This window comes from Haliaeetus leucocephalus, unplaced genomic scaffold (assembly GCF_000737465.1).
Source record: "Haliaeetus leucocephalus isolate CR32 unplaced genomic scaffold, Haliaeetus_leucocephalus-4.0 Scaffold1000, whole genome shotgun sequence".
NCBI classification, from domain to species: Eukaryota; Metazoa; Chordata; class Aves; order Accipitriformes; family Accipitridae; genus Haliaeetus; species Haliaeetus leucocephalus.
Genome location: NW_010973436.1, coordinates 3,927,042 through 3,951,680, shown reverse-complemented (window position 1 = coordinate 3,951,680; position 24,639 = coordinate 3,927,042). Strand labels below are relative to the sequence as shown.

The 24,639-nt window shown below is 54.7% G+C and overlaps 1 protein-coding gene across 1 annotated transcript; it reads right to left on the bottom strand.

The window, feature by feature from the left end:
* Window positions 1-6,022: 6,022 nt before the first annotated feature.
* PRELP (proline/arginine-rich end leucine-rich repeat protein) lies at window positions 6,023-15,829 on the bottom strand. Its single transcript, XM_010584732.1, has 3 exons — window positions 15,741-15,829; window positions 8,205-9,156; window positions 6,023-6,358 (listed from the first exon to the last, which is right to left on the bottom strand). The coding sequence occupies exons 2-3, from the start codon at window positions 9,139-9,141 to the stop codon at window positions 6,180-6,182; spliced, it is 1,116 nt and encodes a 371-aa protein (XP_010583034.1). The 5' UTR covers window positions 9,142-9,156; window positions 15,741-15,829; the 3' UTR covers window positions 6,023-6,179.
* Between the last annotated feature and the right edge of the window lie 8,810 nt (window positions 15,830-24,639).

Here is a 24,639-nt window from a genome sequence, read left to right as displayed (position 1 = left end):
TGGCACGCCGGCTGCAGCCAGCCCCGCTCTGCAGCCGTGGTGGGGACCGTGGCCACCACGGGGGACAAACGTCCTCCACCGCCGGCCCCGGGAACATTACGCCGTCCCTTTTCTTTTCAGCCCATTTCACGCTCGGCTGGATGGCTGTGCAGGAGAGGCCCCGCAGCCGTGCCGGACTGCCCTCGCTTCCCGGCTTTCCCAGCCCCAAGGAGACGGTAAGGGGGTCGGGAGGTGATGAGGGGCTCAGGGTTCTGCTCTGGCCCCTCGAGGCAGTAGGTGAAACTGGTTGGTGGCCCAATAAACCCAGCAGCCAAGCAGAAATGACCCCAGGAGTCCTGGCATTCTGCTGCTCTCCCCTTTGCTCGCCCTGCTCCAGGTCCAAATCCTTGAGGTGCTGTTTCTCAGCCTCCAGCATCCTGGGCAAGCCAGCACCCAAGGGACCCGAGGCCACAGGGTCCCTGTGACTCGATCCTGAGCACAGGGGCTGCCTGCATGGGGACACCCCCACCGGAGTCCGTTCCCAAAGGGAGCTCACTCCCACCTGAAGCTGGCCCCTGCTCGTGGGTCCCCAGCACCCACCGTGCACCCTGTGCTGCAGCATTGCCCACCCAGCGAGCTGCATGCCCATGTGTGCACCCACGGCAGAGCAGGCGGAGGGGCCCGGCACCCAGCAGCCTCCCACACATCTCTCCTAAACCAAATGCATTAGCAATGACCCAGCCCAGACTTTTTGCACCCCGGTCTGAGGATGCTGCTCCCTAATTTCTGCCAGTTTCCCACAGATCAAACCTTTACGAGTGCAGCGAGCCCCCCCAGGCGCATCACTGGCCCCCAACCACCCCAGCCCCGCAGCTCACCCCAGCCTGGGGGGTGGTCTGCTCGGTGCTGGAGGAGCAAAAAGAAGACAGCACGGACGTACCCCCTTTCCCCTCCTCCTTGGTGTGGGAGAACCCCACTCCACTCCCGCAGGCTGGTGCACTGGCAAGGGAAGGGCTGCTGGGCTTTAAATGCGTGGAAAGGAGGGGGGGGCTGCACAGAGGGGCCTGGCATGGCTGCTGCCGAGGGGAGAGGCAGGATGCGGCCAATCAAGCCGGCAGTCCCCCACTGGGACCTTATATTGTCCCCAGGGGTGAGCCAGCCCCAGTGGTGGCTGTCCTCCAACAGCCCAGGTTTGTGTCTGGGGCTGGGAGGGGTGGGATGGGACGGGATGGGATGGGACGGGATGGGGACTGTGCTGCGCTCCCTGCCTGGTGTCCCCATGAGTGATGGGGACACACAGCCCTGGGCAGAGGGGACAGAGCCAGCTCCATCCCTGCCCCAACCAGCCCAGGTCCTGCCAAGCCAGAGTGATTTCCAGCTGTGGCCATCCCCAGGGATGCAGGAATGGCAAAGCACCAGGCACAGCCCCCCTTGCTGTTCTGGGTTTCAACTGGGTGGGATGTTGGGGCTCGGTGAGCATCCCAGCCCTCGGGAGAGTGTGGGGGAACCCGCTGCTCCCCAGGGTTTGGGGGTCTGCACAGGCCCACCCCAGCAGCCAGATGGCTGATGACATTCTGCTCGTCCCCCCCAGCTCACCTCCTGTGGGGCTCAGCACCGCTCGCCCCTCCGTGCACCCTTGCTTTGGAAACATGGGGGTGGTTTGGGGAGGGGGAGCTGGTGCGGATGCAGGGGGGAGCAGTGCGGTTCCCCTCACCGGGGTAGGATGGGAGACATCCCCCATCTCCTTCTGTGCGCACCCACGTGCTTTGGGGCAGAGGGACTGCTTGATACCCCCCGGTCCTGCTTCATCCTCTGGGGGAGGGAGGGGATGTGATTGCCAGGGATGTGTCCTGTGGGGTTGGGACACCCCAGGACAGGCAGGGTGTGCACGGCAGCCCCCCCCGGGCTCGTTGCAGCGCTGGGCAGCCTTGTGCACACACAGCCACCCACTGCTGTAAAAATGTTCTTCTCTCCCGCAGGCAGATCGCAGCCCACGCACTCACCCACCCGAGACATCGCACCCATCTGCCGGTGCTTGCTGGGCAGGCGGGGACACCCTGGTAGCCCCCCACACACACACCAGGGGGCACAGGCTTTGTCCACACACCCGCAGCCCCCTCGCCCCCAGCCCACGGCGTCCCCCCTTGCCAGGACAGCCCCAGTCCTGCTCAGCACGGAGCAGAGCAAAGGGCCACCGCTAATCTTCGTTAAGCCCCTCATTAGGCGGCTCAGCAGCCACCATGATGGAGGCAATGTGGCAGCTGGGGGGGGGCATTACAGCTGACCCGGTGCCTCGGCTCCTTGGAGGGGCTGCAGGCACTTGTCCAGGGTCGGCTGCTGAGTTCCCCCCTTCCCCAGGGAGCGGGATCTTTGGTGCAGCACGGCTGGAGGGGACATGGCCTTTGGATGGCACCTTCTGCCCCAGCTCGGGGGGACATCGGGGGGCAGCTCCTGCCCGGCAGCCCAGCACAGGGGAAACTGCTGCAAAGCAAAAGCCTGGGCTGGCGAGGGTCCCCGGGGGCACCTGGGGTCCCTGTTTTGCTGCCCTTAGAGAAGCAGCTGGTGTCCGTCCTTGTGCCTGCTTCTTCCCTTGTCCCCCGAGGCAGCGGCACCTCGGCAGCCGCAGGGAACACCCGCACGGGTGGCATCACCCGAAGGGTCGGTGCAGACCCTCACGGCAGGGGAGGTCCCTGCCTCAGGCACCCACAAGTGGGCTGGGGTGGGGGTCACCGGCTGCAAGGGGCCTTGATTTGAGCAGTAACACATCCTGCTCCAGACTGCCTCTCGCCGTATCCAGCCACTTCCCAGTGGGCCCACGGCTCTCGCTCCAGCACCGGGAAGATCAGCACCCACCATGCTGAGGAGCCCCCTTTGATGCCCACCCCAGCAGCCCCACTCGGCTCCCCCCCACACACACACACTAACGAGGGGTTTCCAGCCTTCCCCATGACCCCACAACACACACGGCGAGGGGAGGGCTTCCCACACCGATGGCCAGGTCCCATTCCCAAGGTGGCACAGCGACTGTTTGCAGAGAGAAGAAACGAGCCCCCCCTGCTTTTGCGGTGCTCGGCTCCCCCAGGAGACAGGGCTGACTTCCCCAGGGAAGCAACAAGCGAATCTACGCCCAAGAGTGCATGATTCACGCCCCGATGACAAAATACGGAGATTTTATTCTCCGGCACAAAGACATAAGGGGAGCTCGCTGCCTGTGCCTGCTCTGCACACACACATGTACACGCATCCCCTCCTGCCAGCGTGCACGCTCCCGTGAGCAGCCCCACGCCGCAGCCCATGCGTTTGCACCCACGCCCACAGCCGTCCTCCCTCTCCGCTCATGATTCACATGGGGAGAGCAGCAGCAAGAGGAGATTTTTGAAGCTGCGGCGATGGGCAGAAGGATAAGTCGCTGCCTACACCCGTTCTGCTCGTGTGAAAACGCACACGCGCCCCGCATGACCGCAGCCCTGGGGATGGATGCGGGCTCATTGCCGTAGGTGGGAGAGATGCCTCCCCCTTGGCTCCCCCCGTGCATGCCCTGAAGCTCCTCCGTGCTGCTCTCCCGGGGCAAACTCACCCCAGGGACGTTTGTCCGGCTTCCCTGGGAGCATGAAGGTGACGTGGGTGCAGCTCAGCCCGAGTTCACACACCCTGCCCCGACACACAGCGCAGGCAGCCATCGCCTTCTCCCAGCTGGCTTGCAGGGACAACATCACCCATCAGCTGCAGCCACGACCCTGGGAGCTGCAGACGAGGTTGGGCTCTCTTAATTAGCAGAGGTGCTCATTAAGACAGGCACATGCTCCATAAGCTCACCCACCGCCGCTCCGCAGGGAGGTTTTGCAGGCGTGCCTGCTGCTTTGACACTGGCACTGCTGGCGAGTCCAACCCAGCATCCGTTCAAGCGAGGGCACACCACAACCAACCAAGCCCTGAGCACACCAGCCTCCCGCTGAAGGGACCCCTGGGGTCTCCCAAGCTCCGACCGGTGGGAAGGTTGGCCCCAACAGAGGAAATCTGGTCCTGAATGAAGCGGCAGCTCCCGTGCAGCAAGGAAGATGAGGATGGATCAGAGAGAGGCAGGTCCAACCACGGCTCTGGGTCCTTTGTGAATCATTTTATTTTCACTGCTGCGGAGAGTAGGAGTGAAAATACCATTAAGTTGAAATCAGTTGAGAACTACATATGTCTCTAGATATATCTGTACAGTCTACCAGTATATATACACATTATATATAAATATATACATAGGGTCTCCGGGTTTAAGGTTGAAACCTGTCGAACCCAATAAAGCCCACTGGAGGAAGATTTGGAGAATAGACTTTTATGATGAGAAAACAAGCCTGAATTAGCATGGGGGTTTCATGAACCTTCCAGCACTGGGAAAGGAGGAGCACCCAGCTCGCAGGGTTGCTGGTGTGTCCCCAGGCTGCGGGGAGCATCCCTGTCCCATTCCCAGGGAGCGGGACACAGTGCCCGTCCATGCCCGTCTCAGAGAAGGATCAGTTTTGGTGGCTGAACACAAAGGAGGTAACAGCTGGTTTCTTTGGTCTATTGCTTTAATGCTTATTTCAGTTGGATTTTTTTTTTTCGTCTAATGCTCGGCCTTAAATCTAAATCCTGAGAATCAGGAAGAAAAAAGAGTATAACCTCCCCTAAACCCAGACACCCTATATATGCAGGTACAGCTATCAAAGAGGGAAGCAATACATGTGAAAACAGGGAGAAGGGGGAATAAAAAATAGCTTTTCCAAAAGAGTAATTCTTCCTTTTTCTTTTTCTTTCATTTTTCCTAAAAAAAAAGGCAAAACCAGTCATGTGTTTGGTTCAAGAAAGCAACAGAGAGTAAAACTTCCAGGAGGTGGGAGTCAAGGCAGGAGGGCAGAGGGACTGTGAGAACAGAGCGGAGATCTCACGGGTTAACCCAGCCCCGGCAGAGCCCGAGTTTACACCCACGGCAGCATCTGACCCTAGGTACCTAAATATGAGAGCAAGTGTCCCGCTGGCATCGCTGCAAAGCAGCCGGCTCTGCTTTGCCCCCGGGGGGGGGTCCCATGCCCAGGATAGGTCACCAGCATTGGGGTCCCACAGGCTTTGGGTCCTGCCTGCATCGAGGAGAGCAGGGGTTAGCTGGGAGCAGCAGAGCACGGCCAATGCGCTGAGCCCTGCATCCCCGCAGCATGGGGAGGATGCAGGATGCTGGGAGGGGGCTGCGGCACCATGGACTGATACTGCTGGGGGGGGGGGTGTCTGGTGGGGACGAAAGCCTGGGAGGGGGCTGATCTTGCAAAGGAGGATGCGTGGTGTATTGCTGCGGGGAAGGTGCAACCCATGCAGGGCACAGGAGAGCCCAGCTCCAGCTGCAGGGGCCAGATGCCCTCCCTGCTCCCTCCTGCCAAATTCACACCACCACGAGGGAATAAACCCCTTGGCCTCCAGAGCAATGCAGAGCCAAGGCCAAAGCCCCCCAGGAGGGCCCAGGCTGGAGGAGCGTGTCCCTCGTCCCGGGGCCCTGGGACGTGGCCACGAGGTGTCGTTGCCGGTCCTGCCGGTCGGTGCCAGACCTGGCCACCCTCCTCCTGCACAGATCCTGCTCCCCTTAGCCACCCCGCCACCGGTACGCCCGGCTGGCATCGCCCCGCACCCTAAAGCTACAGGGTGGCCATCTGCAGCCTCAGCACACCAGCCCAGGGCATCCCTCCTCCACCTCCATCACAGCTGTGGCCACCCGGAGCAGTGATACGACCCAAGTCCTGCAGCGAGGTTGACCCCTGGGCTCCCTCGTCAGCTCCATCCGGAGATGCTTTTTTGGCTTGGACCGAATCCAACCTCCTGAAACTCTGCCGGATGGAAGGGGAGAGAAAAGAGCCAGCTCCAGGGCTGGCCTGGGGGAGGGCAGAGAAGGCAGAGCCCACAGGCAGGGAACTGGGATGAGCGTGGCAGCCACCCCGGGCTGACGCTGCGGGCTGGGACGGCTGCTGCGACGCGGTGCTGTCCTGCAGGCAGTGGTCCCCAAGGATGCACGCGCCACGCGTGTCCACGGCCACTGCAGGGGAGGAAAGGGGGAAAGGCAAGAGGGATGGAGGCGGGATGTGAGCAGGGGGAGAGGGAGGCAAAGAGGGTCCCACGTGTCAAACACCGACGAGGGTCAAGTCTCTGTGCAAAGCCAAGTCCTGGGAGAGGCACGCTGCTGGGCAGGGTTAGAAAACCACGGACTGCAGCAGGCGGAAACACATCATCAGGTCCAAGGGGATGGGGGGTTTCAGGAGATTCCCATCCAGCCGCAGGTACCGGAGCCGGGGCACGCTGTCCAGGTCGGAGGGGGAGAAGTCCTGGATGGACATCAGCGAGGTGGGGCAGATCTGCGTCCCGTTGATTTCTGCAGAGAGGAGAGGAAAAGCGGGGTGCATGTTAGAGGAAAGGGAAGACAGAGAGGGATGCTAGAGACCCCCCTCTCTGCCTGCCTTTCTGTCAAACCCCAAAATGGGGTTGCTTTGCTACCGAGGGGGAGAATCCCCAGCCTCTCCCAGAAGACGGCGCTGCCCCAGCGAGAGGAAAATCCTGCTTTTGTTCAGAAATGAAGTAGGTCACGTTCAGCCAAAGTGCGATGAGGGATGCAATGTCATTTGAAAGAGAAAAGGGATTATTTTAAACATGAAACCTGCCGAGCCAGCCCTAAGCCTTCAAAAAAAACATCAAGGAAATATGCTCCAGCACCGTTAACACTGAAGATAACGTCAATAACCGGCTCGTTGCTTGCTTCTGGATTTCCACGTGTTTCTCCCCACCCCAGGGCCTGCATTACAGAAAATAAACCTGGGGATTCTTATGTTGTTACCCAGCTCCAGGGACTGAAACCTTATAGAAGCTGGGTAAAATAGGCAAAAAAAGAGCTGGGACATGATGTGCGTGGCCACGCAGGCACCTCTCCATGGAAAGCCCTAGCAGGGCCTGGGTACCGATGTGTGTGAACCCAGCAGCAGTCACCACCTTTGCCCCAAAGTGCCCCTTGGCTCCAGTTTGGTGGTGTTTAAATAAAATGCAGATTAACCACCATCAGGTGTTCATCACTGCATCATTATTCCGTGGGAACCGACTCCGGTGGCCCCTTGAGAGAAGGGATGTGCCTCTGTGAGGGTTTTGTCCCTCTCCCTGGCATTACATCCCATAACGTTATTAGTGCTTGCCTGCAAAGAGCAGCTTTCTTGCTCGTCTGTTCCTGGCTCATGTTCAGCACCCTGTTTGGGCAGGAGCTGGCCCACTAAAGCTGCTCTGTGATTTTACAACCCCTCTTTGGCAGTGGACCACTCTTACATATAAAGCCACGTGCCATCACTGCGCGATAAACACCACAGCATGGAAGTGCTTGTGTCACACCACTTGTGGGGACCAGTGTCCTGCCTGGAGGCTGCTTCACAGGTGAGTAATGCCCTGGGTGGGTCCTTCAGCCCCATACAGCCCACCGCAGCCAGAAATAGAAGAGCCCAGCGGACTTTTCCCAGTGCACATGGAGGATTTCTGGCTGCAGCACCGCGTTCTTGCTCCCCCGTGGATTACAAGGACAGCAGGTTTCTGGACCTCTAATAGCAGAAACATCTGGGGTGACCAGGAATGGGTCTCTGTCCTCTTCTCAAACATGCTAGCTATGTTTACGCATTTCACAGGCCAGCACCTCTCCCATGAAATTGCAGTGCTTTGCCTGGAATGGTGTGAAACTGCCCCGGTTGGTTTGCCAAGGCAACCTCCATCACAGCCTTGTTCTCCCTGTTCCTTCCTCTGTGAGGCTCAGCTCGAGAGCTAAGCTGGGTTATTTCTAACCATCTTGACTGCGTATTTGGCATCTGTTCTTAAAATATGTGCACAGACTCTCCTTTTTAAATGTCCCTATTTCTGAGCCCTGCTGGGGAAGTAACTATTTAGATGGCAGGAGCTGCCCATGACAAGGAACAAGAAAAGCCCTGCAGCGCCAGGGGGAATTTAGCTCTGCTCCTCAGTTACCACCCTCACCCTCAGGCCACCCTTCCCCACGTGCAAATCCATCCCCGTTAGGGCTTTATTCACCTACAAAGAGCCCCCAGCTCATCTCACCACTGCATCCCCCTTTGAAGGGTTCACATCCCACTGGGTGAAAAATGACCTTTTTCAACGAAACACTTGCCATCCTCAAGCCCATCTGCTCCCCCTCAGACCTCACCACAGCCTCCCGACCAGCCAGTGCAACTCACTTTCAATGGAGTTGTTATTCAGGTAGAGGTGCTCCAGCTTGGGGCTGATGAAAGGGACGTTGGTGAGCTTGTTGTGGGCCAGGTGCAACACCAGCAGGTTGGTGAGGTTGAAGGAGTTCTTGGGGAGCCCCTTGTCAGAGATCTGGTTGTAGTTGAGCCGGATGAATGCCAGGTTGGGGAACTCCTTGAAGTAGTCACTGGGGATGTCCTCAATGTTGTTCCTGTCCAGGAAGAGCTGGTGGATGGCATTGGGCACCCCGGGGGGCATTTTCCTCAGGATGTTGTGGGCAAGGTTGAGTTGCATAAGGTTCTTGAGTCCCTTGAAGGTGTTTTTGTTGAAGACCCCATCGCTCAGCTTGTTGTGGTGCAGATCCAAGAGCACTAGGTTCTCCAACTTGTTGAAGACCCCAGCAGGGATCTTGGAGATCTGATTCCTGCTCAGACGCAGCTGCTCCAGGTTGGGTGGCAGGAAGGAAGGCACCTCCTTGAGCTGGTTCTTCTCCATGTAGAGGAAGATGAGGTTTTCCAGCTTCTCCAGGACCCGCCTGTCCACCTTCCGGATGCGATTGTTGTCTAGGTTGACCCATTTCAGCCCTGTGGCATTCCTGAAGGACTCCTCCGGGAGGTCATCGATGAAGTTGTTCTGGAGGTAGAGGTAGTGGATGCGGGACGGGATGATGGGGACCTTCCGCAGGTTGCGGCTGTCACAGTAGAGGGCAGAGGGGAAGTCTGGAGGGCAGTAGCATTCTCGGGGGCAGTCGGGGAAGACGGAGGGGGGACCCGGAGGCAGGGGTGGAGGCAGCTCCGTGGGCTCAACGGGCTCAATGAACTCGGGAGGTGGGCGGGTGGGTTTCCGTGGAGGCTTCCTCCGCTGCCCGCTCACCTCTGAGATCAGCACAAGAACAAGCGGGAGAAGCAATCTGAAGGCCACCTTCATGGTCCAGATGTTTCCCTGAGGGAGGCAACAAGAAGAGGTGGGTTAGGAAGCGCCTGATTTAGGTACTGCATCATCTCCCATCTCCCTCATCACTGACAGGCAGGAATTTACCCCACATCCCTGCCAGTAACCTGCTATTTTCTCTCCTTCCCCTTGGAAGTCATCTTTAAATCCAACCCCTCTCTAGAGCATGAGTCACTGAGATCCCCTCTCTCTGGCTCAGCTTTATACCATAGAGGGGGGTGTTGGGCTTTTTTTATTTGGTTTTGGGGTTTTTTTTCACATGCCACCCCCAGCACTGCCCTGCAGAGCCTGGCCCCCCCCGGGAGCCCCAACACCACTGTGACCTCTCCCCGAAGGATAGATTGCCCGTTCAGACACCTTGATGGATTAGGCTTAATTTTGCACTTGAGCCAAAAAATCAATGATTCAGTAGCAAATTGGCTGAGCGACAGTATTGGGAGGCCAGCAGCAGTTAGCGGGGCAGCAAAGATGGATGGCCCTGTGCTTCAGGGACAAGGCTTTAATGCAGGACAGCCCATTTTCAAGGCTGTGTGATAAAAAGGATATTTGCAAGATTATGCATGGGCAATAACAAAGGTGTTTGGCTATACGGCGCCCTGTGCTGCTCAAATAACTGATCCATCACCTCCAGTCCCACTGCAGGGTGCTGGGCTGGGCTAGTTATTTGGGGAGACTCCCAGGAGGGGTGGGAGATCTGGAGGGATCAGGCGAGGTCTCTGCTTGCCCCAAACCAGGGAGTTTCTTCTGGACAGCAGCCCAACACCTTACACACACCACCTCTCCCTCTTCTCTGGGTCATTATCAAACTCATGAAGGCTGCCTGTCCCATCTCTGCCCTCCCCGCTGCTGCCTGGAACAGCAGCAATCATCCTTGCAAGACTGTTGCTGGTAGCTCTCCAGCTGATGCCTTGGAGGATGGAGGGATCCAGCTTGTTGCAGATGAGCTCCCCAGAAAGCCCTGTGCAGAAGGTGCTTTGGATGCTCTGACGCACCCTGGGGCCAGCTGGAGCAGACCAGGCTGTGGGCTTCCTGGGCAGATACCTCGGGGTGCTCGCCAGGCTTTTCCCGGCAGCATTTGTCACCCCAGCAGGAACAGAGCTGAGCTGGATGCACAGCGAGGCAGATGGAGGAGCGAGGCAGAGGCAGGGTGGGAAAGAGAATCAAGTGAGATGAGACAGGGAAGAAGATGAGGAGACTCAGAGGAAGATGGATCTCCTGGGCAAACAGAGTGACTGCTGTGGGAGTCAGAGCTGCTGGGACTGGAGCATGGGGCAGAAGCCATTGGTGATGCTGGCGCTGGCGATGCTGATGCTGGAGAGAAATCGGGCTCTCCCGGCTCATTGCTCTCTCCCATGCGACGTGACAGCGTGGAGCTCGCTGGCACACAGCCCTGCAGTCGTGGCCACAGGGACCAGCAGCACCAGTGCCGTGGATGCAGCCAGCGCCGCTCAGCTCAGCGTGCCCGGTGGGAGCAGCAAACAGGCAGGGCTGAGCTGGGCACATCGCGTTTGCCTTTGGTCAGCAGCAGGGAAATGTCCCCAGCCCTCATCTGACCAGCAAGCAGCGCAGACCAACGCTGCTGGGGTAGCCCCCCACCACACCACCCCCCTTTTGCTTAGAGCTTCCCACCAGTGTCCGCATCCCACCCAGGGACGCCCTTAGGGCCCTTCGTTAGGCCACTGCTCCCAGAACTGCGCCAGCCCGGCTCCCTTTGAAGTGATCCCATGCATTCCTGGGGCTCCAAGTAATTGACTTTCTCCAAGAAAAGATCCTGTTCTTGCTCCCCCCCAGGCCCAGCCTGTTACTTTCCTACTTTCCTTTTTTTCTTGCTCGGCTCCCATCTGGCTCTGTTTAACCCTACAAGCCTCAGATGCCTGCTGTTTTCAATCAGAGCTCTGGCATCTCGCTGGGGGAAGGGAGGAAGAGGGGAAGAGCAACAGGGTCCAAATGCTGCCAGATATTCAGCTCAGCAGTGCTGCAGTACGTCCCCTTTGGGGATGTACGTGCGTGCTTCTGTGTTGTAAGAGTTCAGATTCAACAGCGGGCTGCAGAGAACGGGCAAATTCATGACAGGGAGCTGCTCTACGTGCAGTCCCCTCCCTGGCCCTGCAACACCCTGCTCCTGTCCCAGTCACGTCCCTCCCTGCACGTGGCTCTCCCCCGACCTTGTCCCAGACCTTTCCATGGGATTTTGCCTCCGCTCCAAAACTCAGACCTGGATTTTAACACCCACAACGCCTGGGGGAGCGGCAAGGGTTGAGGTCTGCATTTGGCCTGTTGCAGAGGGGAGGAGGCAGCTGGGACACGATATTCCAGCCAGTACACGCTGCAATCCGGGCGTTCGGCGATGCTCAGCTCGGGCTACCTGGCAGCCGCCCCGGGCAATGTTGCAGGGAGGGTGGGGGACAGGGCAGAGCTGTCACCCCCTTGGTCTCAGGAGCTGTCTGAGCGCTCAGCCCTTCCAGGAACGACCTGGTCCCGCACAGCCTGCACCATCCCCTCTACATGAGGCTTTAACGCTGCAGATGTTTAGGGACTCGGCGTATAGCAGAAATAGTCAGCGAGCCAGAAATTCAGGCTGGAGAGCGGCAGCATCATGTGGCATTTGTCAGCACAGAAGGAAAGTGTCAGGAGGCAGATGCAACCCCTTTTATCTGCTGTACCGCCTGCCACCCGCTGCCACGTCCCCACGGGGACTGCCACAGCCCCTCTGCCCATCACAGCCAGGCAGAGCCAGCACTGCCACGACCCTTCTCGGCTGCCGGTCCCCACCAGCCTCTCCCTGCAAAGCTGCAGCTCCCGGCAGAGGCTCTGCGCGCCGCTCCCCAGCCTGCTCCGGGAAAGCAGGACCCATTTCCAAGCAATCTGCAGGAAACCAGTTCACAGCCAGCAGTCCCCGCAACAGCCCTGCCTCCAGAATAATGGGGATGCGGGAAGCCTGAGGCCACCACCAGCTTTACAATTGCCTCCAACATGCTAGAAGGTTCAAAGCCAGCTCTCCCTGGACCTGACACAGTCGGCAGTCTGTTCTCCATCCAGTTTCATGCAGTTGAATTTACTGGCGTGAACGCAAGCAGCCAGATTTCAAAATCCCACACCCTGATTCTGCACAAGCACCGGCTGCTGAATCCGCGGCCAGAGCCATGGCACGGTGCCTGCTCTGCAAATGCCTCCACTCGACCTTTCTCACCGCTCCCTGACAGACAGGACAGCTTGGATCCTGGGTACCCACAAGGAATCCATGCAACTGGAATAAAGTTAAATCATGAAGCAATGAATGCATTCAGGAAACCAACCACCTGGTGTGGAGAAAAGGCTCAATTCATGGATAAAAACAGTTCTGACACCTCTGAGCAAGACCAAGGCACCCAACAGATGCCACCCCAGGGTTTTTTTTTCCCAGAAAGAGGCAGCTGCTCCTTCAGTCATCACATTACAATTGACAAAAATTCGGCACAACAGCTGGAAATTCCAGCCCCAAATGCCACTAGTGTTTGCTTTCCAAATAGTTTACCTTTGCTGCATCTCACTAACCCACAGCTCCCAAGCAGTGCTCCCTGCCAGCCCAGTGACTGGTGCCAAGGGCAGGCAAAACTCACAACCTCCGGGGCAAGAGCGAGCTATGTAAAGGTCACTGGGGGATTTGTCACTGGCAGAAGTCCCGACGCTGTCCCTTGGGTGCCTTCTGCCCTCCCCGCCTCCTCTTGCAGCAGTTAGATACGCAGAGAGCAACAGCTGGCTCTGGACAGCTATCACCGTGTATCTGGGATCCCTGCTCCTGTGGAGGGGCTGGGAGGGATAAAGGGAACTTTTAACTTTGGGAGGAGAGGAGAAAGCCTAGATGGCTGGACTGGGGATCCTTTCCAGCCTGTTGCCCATAACCCTGCTAGCTCCCTTCACAGCTTTCCCACTGGGACCCCCAATTCCCATCATCCCTGCAGCCCCCAGGCTGCAAAACACCCCCACCCAGCCTGAGAACTTGCACCTTGGAACAGAACAAGAAGGGCAAGCTAAAAATAACCAAAAGGAGCCAGCAAAGCTCCCTCATCGGCTTCCCTCGTGTCCAACCACTGCCAACAGCCTGTTCGTGTCTCTGCAAGAGTCTGGGTCTGATCAGCTGTAACCAAAACAGGGAGCTCTTTATCCAGCGGCGCTGGAGAGCTGGGAATGGTGGAAAAGGACTAAATACGGTGCAAGGCTGTCCTCCGAGGGGAGGGCAGACACGCTGTCACCCAGGCATCCCCAGGGGACCAGAGCCCTGATGCAACAAGCAGCTCTTCTCGCCCTTTCCCAGCACTTTCCCAGGGAGAAGCGGAGCCGCAGGCAGCCTGCTTGGCTGGGGCTGGAGCCAGCGCACCGCCGAGGCAGCCACGGGGGCTCGGCCCCCCGCCACGTTTCTTCTTGCGGGGATAGTGCTCTGTCCATGCAGGGGATGGATGTCTCAGGAGACCCTGCCAGAGAGCAGCTCGGCCGTGCTCCTGGGCTCTCGAGCAAGACTTTTGGGCTCAGCCTGAGGACTGCAAGACATGGGGATGACAACGCATGGCTCCACTGTCCCTCTGCGTGCCAGGAGCGTTTCCTCACTGTACCACAGTCACCGGACTCATTGCGAAAGGCTTGTTGCGTTCACTGCTCCCTCCAGCAACCTCCTCCCGCAGCAGGGTCTGTGGGAAGGCAGTCCTGGCAGAAAACACCTTTCTGCTGCCTTCTCCATGTCAGCAATTCCTCCCTCCTCCTCCCTCGCTGCATGTCCCGACCCTTCCCAGGGCTGCTCCTGGCTCAGCCCGCCCGCAGATCTCTCTGCCACACACGGTGGAACTGGCTGGACACAGACAAAAGCAAATCACAGGAGAAAATTTTGCCAAAGCGACTGCAGCCCGGCCCCTCAGGCTGCCCCCCATGCACACCCTGCTCCCCTCCAAGCAGACACCTCGCCTTGCTCCCCCCTGGCTCTGCTTTCTCTAAGGGTGGGAAACTGCTCTGATGCCTTATCAGCTGCTGCCTCATCCCTCCCTTCCAGCCTCTTCCCGAGGGCAGAGGAAACCTCCCACAGCGCGCTTTTATCTCTTCCCAGGTGAAAACACTCAGCCCCTCGCCTCCCCCCTTCCCCAGGGCAGCAGGGACACCCAGCACCCTGCATTTCAGCTCCACGCTGTCTGTCCGGGGCTGGCTGAGGAAAGGGTGCTTCCCAGGAGGCAGCTCCGACAGCTTGTGGGATGCCATCAGCTGAGCACCACATAAGGAAGGCCCATGATCGCAGGCTCCCAGGAAAGTTTCCAAGCCCTCATGTGCGACATGCTTTGTGTCCAGCTGCCAAGGGGATGAATTTCCATTTTCTGCCTTGTAGATGCTTTTCCTAAAACTCTCAGACAGGGAAGGGCGAGTTTGGGATGAGTCTCTTCTGTGCAACAAAACCCTTTCCCCAGAACTTCAGCGAACATCATCGCTGCCCTGTTGCTTCCTCCCATCATCTCCTGCCTCTGCCGGAGCCGAGACAAAGAGCTGGCTCCAAATGGGACCCACATGGCAGCTCACCCCATGGAAGGGTGCAGAGAGAGGGCTGCACCTCTCCGCCTGCCTGGATCAGGCTCAAATCTCGGTGATCGAGGCAGCAAAAGTGGTGTTACACGACCTGGGCATGGTCGATGTGATTTAGGCAGGGCTCTGCCTGCCGGGTGGGAGAGAAGGGCTTTATCACCTACATTTTGGGCAGAAAACCAGCTTGCTGAAAAGTGCCCCTGAAGCATCGAGATGCTGTTTGGTTGCTCTCTCCCACCTCGCTCTCAAAGCGGCACGATGCTGGTCCTCTCCACAGGGCAGGAAAACTCCCTGCTCCCCGCTCCGGCACGGGGGTGAGGGGCTGCGCACATCCCCCCCTCCCACAGGACCAGGACCCCCCAGACCCTCCCCAGTCCCCAGCCGTTTCCCCAGCCTGCTCAGCACAAAGAAGGTGCCGTAACCCGATGTTACCAAAGGCTCCCTGGCAGCAGTCCTGGCTCCGGAGGTGTCCGCTCGCCTTTCAGCCTCTCCCCCTTCCTTGGACGCTTTCCCTGCTGCTTTCCAAGGCAGGGGACTGTCCTGGGCATGGCTCAGGCTGTGCAACCCCACACACACACACACACCCCCCCGGCACCCCCAGCTCTGCCTCCCTTCCCGCAGAGCCAGAGCCGAGCGTGCGTGGGGTTGTGAGCGTGTGAGAGCACAGGTCGGGGTGGGGGAGACAAGGGGGTCCTCACTCACCCCCGCAGAAAGCGCCTGGCAGTAGCTGCAACACTCTCTCACACAGGACTTTCCTCTGACTTTGCAGCCCCAAGTTCCCCCTCCTCCACCCCAGCCTGCCCCGTGCCGAGAAAAAACTCTTTGCAACAAGAGAAAAGGGAAGGAACAAAGACTCCAGCTGCTGAAGAGTAGAAAAACCAACAAGAGGAGAGGGAAAAAAAAGGAAGAGCAGATGCTGCTTTGCATGTGAGGGAGGCTGGCGAGGGCAGGAGCATCGTGGACCAGTGCAGCGTCCTGGATCGGAGGGTCAGGCAAGGCAAGAAGACCCTGGGGGAAAGCACCTGCCTACAGCTTACCTGTGTGCACCTCTCCCTCCTCCTGCCTCTTATTAATCCCCAAAACAAGTTTCTCTCTGGCTGTCTCCCTCCTCCTCCTCCTCCTCCTCCTCCTCCTCCTCCTCTCGGCACCGCGGCTCCGCCACGAGTGAGCCTCGGCCGAGCACGGGGGTTTTGTTCCTGGGAGCCGCTGGCCAAGGGTGGGTGGGAGCGCGGGAGGCGGAGGGCTGGGACGAAGGCACGATGATGACAACAATAACGTCTTTATCTGGCAGCCAAGCGCTGCGGGCTCTGCTGCGCACACATGGCCTGCCTGCCGGAGGGCTGGCGTTTAATAACAATTCCTTCTGCTGCGGAGGCTGCTCGGAGCCCGTGTTTAAAAACAAAACTAATTAATAATTTAAATAAGCCCTTCCCTTGCCACGGCCCCTGTTTTTTCCAGGAGCGTGAGTTTGGGATGGCGCTTTCCAGCAACACGGCTGAATCGCAAAGGGGGTGCAGAGCACGGGGGTTCGGCGTGTGTCACCAGCCAGCCCGTCCCCGGGGGGTGTCCCACCCGGGTCCCCCACTTGCCCAGAGTGACTTCCAACTGCCCCCCAGCCCTGCTGAAGGGAGCCAGCCCTGTGCTGGGGTCTCTGCTCCTGCCTGGCAGATGGCACCCTGTAAAACATGAGGCAGGGTTCATTTGCTCCCAGCTGGTGATAAGCTTTAATTTAAATCCTGATGGCACTTTAATAAAGAGAAGGGAGGGGAGCCACGGCAGTGCCGTGCAACTGAGTGGGCCACGGGCACGGGGCCACCGGGTTTTGCGTGGAGCCTCAGACAGATCCCAGGCTGGAAAAACCACTGTGCACTGAGAGGACATGGCCGAGGGACCGCTGGGGCTCCCGAGCGTCTGCTGGGGCAGGCACATTTGTGGATGCTCGGGGGGACATTTCTGCTCCAAGGAGCCCACAGGCAGCCTGGGACCTGTTGCGTATTCAAAGCTCTCAGGCACAGCCCAGGCATGAGCAAGGAACCCCAGGTGGTGGGGGGCACAGCAGCCATGGGGATCTCCCTCCTACAGGCATCCCTGTCCCAAGCATCCCTGGGATGTGGGGTTCAGGGGGCAAGGGGTCCTTTCCCTCCCCGTGAGGAGTCTTCTCTCCAGCCTAAGCCGATCTGCAGTGAGGGCCAGGAAACTTGAGCTGGTTTGGCTCATTGAAAACCCTGTCCAAACCCTACTGGAGGCTGGCAGCCATCCAGGAGGGTCCGATCCTGCACTCCCACACTCGGCTGACGGTGGCTACCAACAGCAAGTTCTAACAGCCAAAATCAGACCGTCCCCCAAAGTTCCCACCCGCTGGGCTCCCCCATTTTGCCCTGGGCTCCCTGCAAACCTTAAATATATTTGTTCCCAACACGGTGCCCTTCCCCTTACCCCAAAAACGGAGTATTGCTGGTGAGTGCTGCCTGCTGACCGCCGGGAGTAGGATGGTCCGAGGGCACAGCCCTGGCCTTGCAGCAAGCTGGGGCACACGGATGCCTAAAAACCAGCAGGTAGCTCAAGTGCAAGCCAGGAAAAAGAATGGAGAGAAACCACATAGGTATTTCACATTGTTTAAACAAAGGGTTGAGATGGAGACATGTGTTTGCCAGCTGGAGAAGGATCAGAATCAATAGGGAAAGAGTATGCTGTTTGGAGATTCACGCCAATTGCTTTAAAAACTAGTCAAAAGTGCCTAAATCCATGGGGACATGTTTCATGGGTTTTTTTCCTGCTAACTAACAGATACTCAGCTGGGCACTGAAAGGGGGAAACTGAGGCACCAAATGGGGCAATTGCTTGCACAAAAGCCTCCCTGCAATGTCAGCATGTAAAGCTTTCATATCCTAGACCTTATCCACCATGCTGTCTGACCTGCGAAGCTGCTAACACAGCTCCTGTTGCTGGGAAGCATGAAAACCTTCAGCAAATCTGGTGAGTATAAATTTTGCTCTCAGCCAAGGGACTTTGTTTGTTGAATTTTCTTTCTGCAGGAATTTCTTTCAGTGTCCAAGTTTCAAATCCACCATCAAAGACGTCCTTTTAAATTTTTAAGACGCAACAGGCTGCAGCCTTGAATGTGGCTCTGGGCACCCCGTGCTCGGTTTATTCTACGTCTGGAGCAAAATCTGGCCCCGCTCTTCCAGGCAAAAGGGATGACAGAGGGTGGTCATGGAGCAAACCTGCTCTCATGGCTCTTGTTGTCTTGGGGAGATCCCAGTTTCAGTGCCCTTGCTGCGGACTAGCAGCATCCCGGTCATCTGTGGTCCCCTGATGCTGCGTCCCTTCAGTTTATCCCCTTTCCCGGCCACGGCCTGTTTGTTCTGCAGAGGTTTGTAACAGAAATACCGCTTTGGTCTGGCGGAGGAAGGAGAGGAAATGTTTGAGCATGAAAGCACCAGGAGACAGAGCCAGGGCTGCGAGAACGGCCTGTCTCGACCAAGGGCAACAAGAGGGACAGCCATCGAGCGAGTAAACATGGAGGAATGTGGTCCCCAGCGAGGCCGGAGCCTGCATCCCACCAGCCCATCAGGCACAGTGAGCTTTCGGCACCCAGCCATGCCCCACTCACTCCGGAGTCGACTACAGCTGCGCAGATGCCCCAGGGGAGAAAACACCAACAAGGGGCAGCAGAAGGTTTAAGGAGGGGGAATTGAGCAAAAAAAAAACCATTATAGCTGGTGACTTCGTTGTTTCCCGCTGGGAAACGGTAGACACAGAAAAGCACCTCCATCCCTCATCCTCCCTGTCCTCGCCATCCATCCCAGCCAGACCCCTCATGCACCGCATCACGGTGCTCATGCGTGCATGTGGCTCGTATCAGGTGCAGTTAAAATAAGCATCCCCTGGCAGAAGATCGAACCCTGAACCTCCTCACGTTGATTTCCAACAGCGCAGCCTCCCTGGCTGTTTGCAGCTCAGGCTACTGCAGCGTCTTCGTTTCCCCCTGGCCGGGGACACCACGGAGGGGACAGCCCTGGGGGACATCGCAGCATGCCAAGAGCTGGCAGCCCCAGCCCCAGGGGTTTCAAGAAGGGGAATTTTGCAGAGCAAAGCACTGTGGGAGGCTTCTCAAACAGAACGAGCTAAGGGCTGTCCTCAGACCAGCTTGCCTTCCCCACACCACAGCCTGGGCTCCTCAGGAATAGCAGCTTAAAATGTTTATTTGGCCAGAGGGAGATGCTTATTCTTTGTTATCCCAGCATCAGCCACCCCGTCCCAAGCCGCGCTTCTGCTGTGCTTGGTGCTGTACAAACACAGATGATTTACAGCACAGTGGTTCTTTCTGACGGCCAGATCTTAAAACTCCCTTTGGAGAGCTAAAAAATTTAATTTCAGAAATGTGGCGGCGGTGGGGGGGAGAAGCAGGAGGAAACCTGAGCTGCCCCTGCGGCCGCTTGGTCAGAGCAGCGTGTGCTCTACGCAAAACGTCAAATCTCAAGCATTTGGCAGCAAAGCCTCGCAAGCCAGCCATGGTATCCATCGTCAGCCACTGGTGTTGTGGGAAGGGGCCACTGAGCAGGGACAAGGAGACCCCAGATGTCCCCCAGAACGATGGCTGGCGGTTTCGGATGGACCCATTTGTCTGGGACCGTGGTGGGAAGGTACTGCGCTCCCCCGGGGCTTTGCATGCCCCCCACCCCGCAGGGTGCTGCCACTGGTGTTGGGTGGCTACCAGCTTGGAAAATTAAACTCAGCTTCCCCCAAACCTCACCGGGAGCTGGGGACAGGAGCCTGCCTGTCCCAGCCCGGGGTTGCAGCCCCTCCGCCCCGGAGGGAGCACACAGCTGATATAGGAGAAGTCAAAGGTTAGAAAGGCAAAGCTGAGCAGAAGCATCAGTAATTAAAACTAAACTGGGAGCTTGGTGAATTTAGGATCTTTGTTGAAAATGCACAACTAGGACTTTGCCTGATACATAAGGCCGGAAAAGATAAGAACTTTTATCCTTGCTTCTGTCCTTGTAGATAATTTAGCTTGAAGTACCATACGGGTAGCATCACTAATGTAAACATGGGAAGCACTAACAAGCCTTCCTTATGATAAGATTGTAGTAACGAGCACTCCTTGGGATAAGTTGTTCCAAATTATATGAAGGACCATACTGCGCAGAATCCGTCAAGAGGGGTCAAGCAGCGGACAAGTGAGGAAAACTATGGAAGACCACCAGAGGACTCCTGAAGACCACCATAGACCCTGAGTACGCCTTCACAAAGGACATTTACATATGCTAATAATTTCCCAGAAAATTAATGAATATGTATAACAATTCTCGGAAATCTAATGAATATGCATACAGAACTTGTATATAAACTATATGACTAGACCTGGCGGGTGTGCACGATGGGTGGAGCGATCCCCCGTGTACCCAGTGCTGCAATAAAGAATGCCTGCTTTCTAAAACTCCAAAATCGAGTCTTGGAGAGTTTCTGAACTGCCGATTTACAGTATCAGTTTTGGCGACCCAGATGGGACCCTACTCCTGAACCTCAGCGGATCCTGGGATCGCAGGGACCTCAGCCGGCACCGGGGGTTTCTTGAGGGGACCTCAATCCCTGGACCGAAGAGCTCGGAGTAAGAACCCTGGTTTGTGAGTATAAGGCATTCTTTCGGATTATGTTTGGTTTGTAATACCCACCCGTCAGTCGCAGGCTTAGACCGCGCTGGTTTGGAATATAAGGAAAGTACCCTATGAGCAAGGGATAAGTCTCCCCTTTGAAAGAAAAGAATGATAAGTCTCCTTCCAGAGGGATATGTTTCCCATTTGAAATGTTGAGTGAATGGATGTGGCCACTGTAATAATTTTTAAGTTTGTGTGTTTGTTTGATCGTCCTATTTATTCTGTGTAGTTGTTGTAAGAATTTTAGTATTCCTTGTATATAAATTTTGTCTCACCTGTTAATTGTTTATTGAAATGGGTGCAGCAAATTCTACCGGAGGTGTATTAAAGAAATCTCCTTTGGGATGTGTTTTACAACATTGGAAACAAATCGCTGGACCCCCAGGGGGGTCAGCCAAGAAAACAGAATTGATAAAATATTGTAATCAATGGTGGCCTCTCTATAAGCTGGATAGTGGTGAAAAATGGCCAATGAATGGTGCTTTGAATTATAATACATTGTTACAGTTAATGTTGTTTTTGAGGAGAGAGAATAAGTGGGATGAAGTAATGTATGCAAATATGTTTTTTGAGTTAAGACGGCATCCAGAGTGGCAAAAGAAGTGTGGAATTAACGTAGCCCCTTCTGACCCTTTGGTTTTAGCATTAGAAAAGGATAAGAAGGAGGAGAATAAAGGAAAAGCTTTAAAAAGATGCTGTTCTGCATGTAGTATTGGACAGAGGTGTTTGAAGTTAACTCAGGAGGAAGTTGAGGAGGATTTAGAAATGCTGGTAGCACCTGGCCTGAGAGCCCCGAGGCAGGGATTTGAGTTCTGTAAGAAGGAATCTGAGGATGAGAGTGATGAAAATACTGATGAAGCTGCCAGTCACACTCCGGTAGCTGAATGGACTCGGAGTAGGCGGGGTGTTGCCTTGCAAGCCCCATTACGGCAGGCTGTTGGGAATGATGGACTGGTTGTGGTAAAAGTTCCGTTTTCAATTTCAGATTTGAATAACTGGAAAGCTGCTGCAGGAAATTATCAGGATGATGCAGAAAAGGTAGCGAATGCCTTTGAATTGATGGTTAAAATCCAAAATCCAGATTGGCAGGATGTTGACGCTATTTTACAGATGTTGTTTGATAGTACGGAAAAAGACATGGTTCGTAGGGCTGTGAGAACTCAGATTCAGGCACAGTTAGCCTCAGGGATGTTGCAAGGACAAGTAGAGAATCATTTCCCTTCTGCCGATCCTGGGTGGGATCCTAATGATCCTAGGCATAGACAGATGCTAGCACGATATCAGAAGTGGGTGTTGTTTGGAATACGAAATGCAATGCCAAAAGCTATAAACTGGTCTAAATTGTATGAGATTAAGCAGGACAGGAAAGAGTTGCCAACTGATTTTTTTAATAAACTAAAGGAGGTGGCTCGGGAATATACTACTCTAGATACCGAATCAGAAGAAGGAAAAAGTCAGTTGGCAACTTTCTTTGTTGGACAATCGTCTGATGATATTCAGACGAAGTTACAAACATTGCGAGAAGCAGAGGCTAGAGATATCAGAAAGATGTTGGACATTGCTTGGATAGTGTATAGGAATAGGGATCACCAGAAGGAATGCGAGATTAACGGCTGCGCTCGAGAGTATGCAAGTGTCTCGGAGGGGACTAAGGGGGGGATCAAGAGGTGGTTTTAGAGGAAGAGGCCGATGACGAGGTGTACCAAACCCGACTGTGGGACAGAATCAGTGTGCATATTGTAAGAAGGAGGGTCACTGGAAAAAGGAATGCCCTTCCTTGCTGGAATTGAAAGGAGCGGGTCACCTGTGCTAGCAATAGAGGATGAGGATTGAAGGGGACCGGAGGACTCTTCCCCAGCAGAGCCTCTGGTTATAATTAAGCTGGGGAATGAGGAGGTGGAGTGTTTGCTATATACGGGGCAACATATTCGGTTTTAAATACAATGCAACCTGAATTAGGGACCGACTTGGTAAGAGTTATTGGTGCGACAGGAATCTCTGAGCGGAGGCCATTTTTTAAACCTTTAAAGTTCAAAATTGGAAAACAATGGGTTACACGCCAATTTCTTTATTTACCAGGTGCACCAAAACCATTGATAGGCCGAGATTTGTTAGAAAAACTTGAAGCAGAAATAAAATTTTAGGAAGGGAAAGTAGAAGTACTGATACCAGAATCTAAATATGTCCAAGCATCAGTATTTTTGTTACAGGAAGATAAACCAGTGAGTGGAGAAATACCTACAGAAGTGGAGGAGGCAGTAATTCCCTTTGTCTGGGCTGGAGAAGTACCTGGAAGATCGAAAAGAGCTGAACCTGTAAGAATAGATTTAAAGTCAGAATCGGCACTGGTAAGGTTGAAACAGTATCCTATGAAAAGTGAAGCTAAATTAGGATTATTACCATTGATACAAAAATTTTTAAAACATGAATAGTTAAAGGAGTGTGAGTCTAAGTATAACACCCCAATTCTGCCAGTGAAAAAGGCAAATGGAAAAATGTACAGATTAGTTTACAATTTAAGGTCTATCAATCAAATAGTGCAGGTTATATACCCTGTGGTTGCGCAGATCCATATACCTTACTGACAAGCCTGATGGAAAAGCAGGGTTGGTTCACAGTATTGGATTTGAAAGATGCTCCTTTCTGCATCCCGCTTGCATTTGAAAGTCAGGAGATATTTGCTTTTGAGTGGGATAATCCAGAGATGGGAAGGAAAACTCAGTATACCTGGACTGTACTGCCACAGGGGGTTAAAAATAGCCCCACTATTTTTGGAAATCAGCTTGCTGAAGAACTCAAAATTTGGTGAACTGAAAACAGAGAGGGTGTTATGTTACAATATGTAGATGATATTCTATTGGCAGGAGAAACTCATGAAGAATGTTTGAAATTAACTATAAGTCTTTTGAACTTTCTCGGAATGAGCGGTTATCGAGCATTGAAGGAGAAGGCCCAGATAGCTCAAGAAACCGTGATGTACCTGTGCTTGGAAGTCTTTAAGGACACCGACAACTATCCGCGGAAAGGAAAGAAGTTATTTGTCGACTTCCAGAGCCAAGCACGCTTCGAGAGCTGCGAGCCTTCTTAAGAATGACAGGATGGTGGATTGATGAGTATGGGCTGTTGGTGAAAACGTTATATGAGATACTGAAAACCTCCTCAAATAATTGTTTAAAACAGACTGAGGAAGGAAGAGCTGCTTTCAAAAATCTTAAACAAGCATTACTGAAAGCACCCACGCTTGCATTACCTAATTTGGTGAAACCTTTCGAGTTATTTGTCCGCGAACGAAGAGGAATAGCATTGGGAGTACTTACCCAATTTCTTGGACCTTTGCGTCGAGCAGTAGCATATTCCTCTAAGCAATTAGATATCGTAAGTCAAGGATGGCCTGGTTGCCTCAAAGCTGTGGCAGCTACTGTGATATTAATACAGGAAACTCGTAAGTTTACCCTGGGTCAGAAGATCACTGTATATGTACCACATATAGTAATCACAGTATTAGAACAGAAAGAGAGACATTGGTTAGCTCCAAACCGAATGATAAAATATTGATTCTGCTAGAGCAAGATGATACACAGCTTATGACAACAACGGTTGTGAATCCTGCTACTTTCCTAGTGACGGAGCAGGTGGAAGAGAATCCGGAACATGATTGTTTACAAACCGCAGAGGAAGCGTATGCCAGTAGGTCAGGCTTAAAAGACACTCCCCTTGAAAATCCAGACTTAGAATTATATACTGATGGGAGTAGTTTTGTTCAAAATGGAAAGCGAACGTGTGGATATGCAGTAACAACAATATCTGAAGTGATGGAAGCACAAGGTCTATCATCAAAAGTATCCTTACAAAAAGCTGAATTAATTGCTCTCACTAGAGCTTTGGACTTGAGTAAAGGGAAACGTGTAAATATATGGACTGACTCAAGATATGTATTTGGAGTGATACATGCCCATGGGGCTATATGGAAGGAGAGAGGCCTATTGACCACACAAGGAACAACAATAAAGCATAAAGAAGAGATCTTGAAACTTTTAAAAAGTGTCCAAGCTCCTGCTGAAGTAGCTGTAATGTATTGCAAAGCTTACCAGTCTGGATCAACCACTCAAAATCAGGGAAATAAACTAGCTGATTGGGCTGCAAAAAGGGCTGCAGAAAAAGGCACACAAGTGGAAACTTTTGTCATAACTCCAGAACGGAAAATAGCGTTGCCAGATAAACCCCTATATGATAAACAAGACTTGAAATTAATTGAGACCTTAAAAGCAGAAAAACG